The sequence below is a fragment of the Nannospalax galili genome, unplaced genomic scaffold (genome assembly GCF_000622305.1).
Source record: "Nannospalax galili isolate Female #2095 unplaced genomic scaffold, S.galili_v1.0 scaffold841, whole genome shotgun sequence".
NCBI classification, from domain to species: domain Eukaryota; kingdom Metazoa; phylum Chordata; class Mammalia; order Rodentia; family Spalacidae; genus Nannospalax; species Nannospalax galili.
This window is the reverse complement of record NW_008345000.1, coordinates 37089-40908: the sequence shown is the minus strand read 5'-3', so window position 1 is coordinate 40908 and position 3820 is coordinate 37089. Positions and strand designations below refer to the sequence as shown.

At 46.0% G+C, this 3820-nt stretch overlaps 1 protein-coding gene across 1 annotated transcript; it reads right to left on the bottom strand.

Moving 5' to 3' along the window:
- Window positions 1-1680: 1680 nt before the first annotated feature.
- Window positions 1681-3820, bottom strand: LOC103740643 (olfactory receptor 10AD1). The gene is made up of 2 exons (XM_017800167.1): window positions 3791-3820; window positions 1681-2644 (listed from the first exon to the last, which is right to left on the bottom strand). Exon 2 carries the CDS (start codon window positions 2515-2517, stop codon window positions 1681-1683), a length of 837 nt encoding a protein of 278 aa, XP_017655656.1. The 5' UTR covers window positions 2518-2644; window positions 3791-3820.

Sequence of the window (3820 nt, the reverse complement as noted above, 5' to 3'; positions counted from 1 at the left end):
CAAGGCAAGAGGGAAGCTTCAAATGATAAATTTAAATTGTACAATATACATTCAGGCTAATGATAAAATTTTCAGGTGGAGTCAGGCATTGCAGTGCATCCAAGAAATCCCCATACGTGGGAGACTGGGCTAAGAGATCTAGACCTGGACTCTATGTTTAAAGAGAAACGAACAAAAAAATTAAATCACCTGTAATACATATGTACACATGTTAAAATACTCTGGCTCTATCTGTTCTTGCGTGACGCAGAGGTCACATAGAGTTCCTGACCTGGGACACTTCGATACATAGCTCAAACGCCCAGTTTACAACCTGGGGACGCTGGTGTTCTTGTGCTTTCTGATCGAGCTTCTGTATTCTGCTTCAACATTACCTGGCAAACAATATTTCTTCTCTCTGACTTTGGCGAGTAATGCAAACTCACCATTTAATCAATTTTTTGTTGGAACCTAGCTTAATTGATGAACTTGGGGCCACCATGTAGGGGTGGAATCCTGCATCCCTCACCGTATTAAGCTTCCAACCTTTACTTAACATGATGCATCTTCATGTGCTTTCAGTCTATTCTTTTTCCAAAGCCTACACACCTATGATTTGATTCTGTCCCTTGAAGGTATTACTCTTGGGGTTGGGAGATAGCACAGTTGGTAAAGTGCTTGCCATATAAGCACAAGGATCTGAGTTTGATCCCCCGAACCCACATAAAAGAAAAGGTTTGGCGTAGCTAGGCTTTTAATCTCAGCACTGGGCAGTGAGGGAAAGACAGACATAGGCCCCCTGGAACCTTCTGGTTATTAACCCTACCTACTGGGTGAGCTCCAAACCAGTGAAAAACCCTGGTTTGAAGCAGAGGCTTTCAGAGGCCACCCACTGGAAGCTTGCACATGTGAACTTGTGGCAATGGAGCACAGGAACCAATTCAATTAAACAAGGGTCTACAGGGGAGTAATAAAATGGATGGTGGGTAGTTCCTAGACTGAGAACTATAGGAGACTGTTCGATGCTGGGTGAGGGAGAGTATGCCTTACATAGGATCTCTGGGTGGGCTGACTAGACACTGGTGAATGAATTTACACTGAAAGACATCTGGGTACAAATGCTTGACTGGATAGGACTTGATGTGTATGGCAGAATACATGAGGTCTGGTGGGGGGATGGGAGGGTATGGATTGGGGAGGGGATCTAAATTTGATTAAGAACTGTTGTATGAAATTACAAAAGCTCAAAAAATTTTGAAAAAAAGAAAAACCCATTTCAAAAAAGGGTGAGTAGACCTGAAGAATGGCACCTGAGGTTGCCCTGTGGTCTCCACATGCAGGCACACAATATGCATCTGCACACATATAAGTATGTACACTCATAGACATAAACAAACACAAAGTACTCTTTCCCAAAACATGATCTGGTTGTGTACTTCAATTGCTTTTCCTCGAGAAACATGAGTCTTTTCTCAACCTATGAAATGAGCTTCTTTGCAGGGCACTTGTGCCTCCGATAATGAAAGAGAACTCAGAGAGGATCCGTGTGTGGGAAGTCAACTCAAGATCCGAGCTGCAGGCAGGGAGGAACTTTGAGCTGTGAGTTTGGTGCCAAGGAAGACGTGAATGCTCATCCCAAAGTCGTCCAGAAATGGAGAGTGAGGGCTGGGAAAGGGGTTACTAACCTGGAGGATCTCCCTCCTAGACAGACTCTGCTTGAGCCAGGTTTCCTCTCCCGAGAGCCCTCCCCATGGCCCCCTTCATCTCCTTGTTGCGGAAACTGTAGATGATGGGGTTGCACATTGGGGTGATGATGGTGTAGAGGAGGGAGAAAGGCTCGTCTTTGTCAGGCCGGTGTGTCCTGCGGGGATTCATGTAAGAGAACGTAGCTGAGGTATACAAAAAGATGACCACAGTCAAGTGGGAGGCACAGGTGGAGAAGGTCTTCCCACGACCTGAGGAGGAGGTTCTGCAGAGGATGGAGGCCAGGATACGGGCATAGGAGGTGATGATGAGCACCATGGGGCTGAGCAGCACCACAATGGCATCAGCAAAGATCAATTTCATGCTGAACTGGGGGCCCACACAGGAGAGGGCGATCACTATGGGGGCCTCACAGAAGAAGTTTTCAATGTGGTTGTCTTTGCAGAAGGGATTCCGGAATGATATATACGCAAGAAAGATGCCATTGATCATCCCAAAGATCCAGGAAGGGCACACCAGCCTGACACACACTTGCCGACTCATGATCTGGGCATAGTTCAGTGGGTGGCAGATAGCAGCATAACGGTCATAGGCCATAAAAGCCAAGAGGATGCACTCGGCCACACCCAGAAAGAAGACCAAATACATCTGGGTCATGCAGGAGACGAAGGAGACCATGTGGTTCTTGGTCACCAGGTGGGTCAGCATCTGTGGGATGGTGGTGGTGATGAAGCAGATGTCAAGAAAAGACAGGTGTCCAAGGAAGAAGCACATGGGGCTGCTGAGCCTGGAGTTGGTCCAGGTGATGAAGATGATGAGGCCGTTCATGGCCATGGCGAGGCTGTAGAGAGCTAAGAAGACGGTGAAGAGCAATGCCCGAGTGGGAGGGGAGCTCTTCTCAAAGCCCACAAGGATGAACTCTGCCGCTGTGCTGCCATTCCTCAGGTCTGATGTCTGGGGCCTGCTTGGGGAAGAAAAGTATAAAGCAAAGGAGATCGTTTATGGGATGTAGGCTATTCACCTGGTCTCAGAAACCCACTTGTGAAAGAGGGTTTACCAGGGTGATAGCAAAAGTTTTGGAACCTAGTGATCTCTAGAAAGTTGGTGGTGTAGTGGCCTGAGGAAAATGCTGGGATCACTACAGGCTTTGTGCAGAGAGTCCATTTTAAAAGTCCAGGACATTGTGTGGCTGTCAGGAAGTCACAGGATCTGTATTTGAGTGTGGTCTTTCCAGCGCAACCATAAATCGGGGGAGTGCCCCCTCTTCTGTAAATAACCCCCTACCTATGCTCTGTTAGCAAGCCCAATAAACTCGTTAGGATTTTCCCAAGGAAAAGCCCAGGACAGTGATTCCACTTTATTCTGGATTGACCTGGATTGATCAGCCTCCTTCTGACATATAACATCTGCTCAGGACACTCAATATTAAAGAATTAGTTAAAACCCAGATAGATTCTGAAATGAATAGGTCTATCTGGGACTCAGGTCAGATGAAAAAGTTAAGGAATGGAGTATGTGACTGGTGGTGATGGTGGCTATTAGTTTATAAAAGGTCATTGGTTAAAAAGTACATGAAAGATACTTGAAACTGTTCTCTGGTGGAAAAGTGCTTTCAGACTTTGTGTGTTTAATGTAAGGTGATGAACGTTTTGAAATTTTAACACTTAGGAATCAAATCTCTCAGGTGAGAGTGGTTGGCAGGTTTCTGGAGGCAATCGCGCATAGCTCTCCTGAGCGAGCCATCCTCCCAGACTCACTCTGCTGTAGCTGTCCAACCACCACGCTGGAGAAGGAGCTTGTGCATGCACTCTTTTTAAAATTTTAAAATTTTATTTTATTTTTATTTTATGTTTATGCGTGTTTTGCCTGCATGCATGTAAGTGCACACATACAATGCCTGTGGAGGTCAGAAGAGGACATGGGATCCCTCGGAACTGGAGTTACAGATGATTGTTATCCACCATGTGGGTGTTCAGAATGGAACCTGGGCCTTCTGTAAGAGCAGCCCGTGCCCTTAACTGCTGAGCCATCATTCCATAAACTATCTTTACTTTTGCATGAATTCTTAATACATGACCTCTTTCCCTTTCGTGTCAGGTTTACATACCAATGTGTAGAAAGTATTCAGCCATCTCTG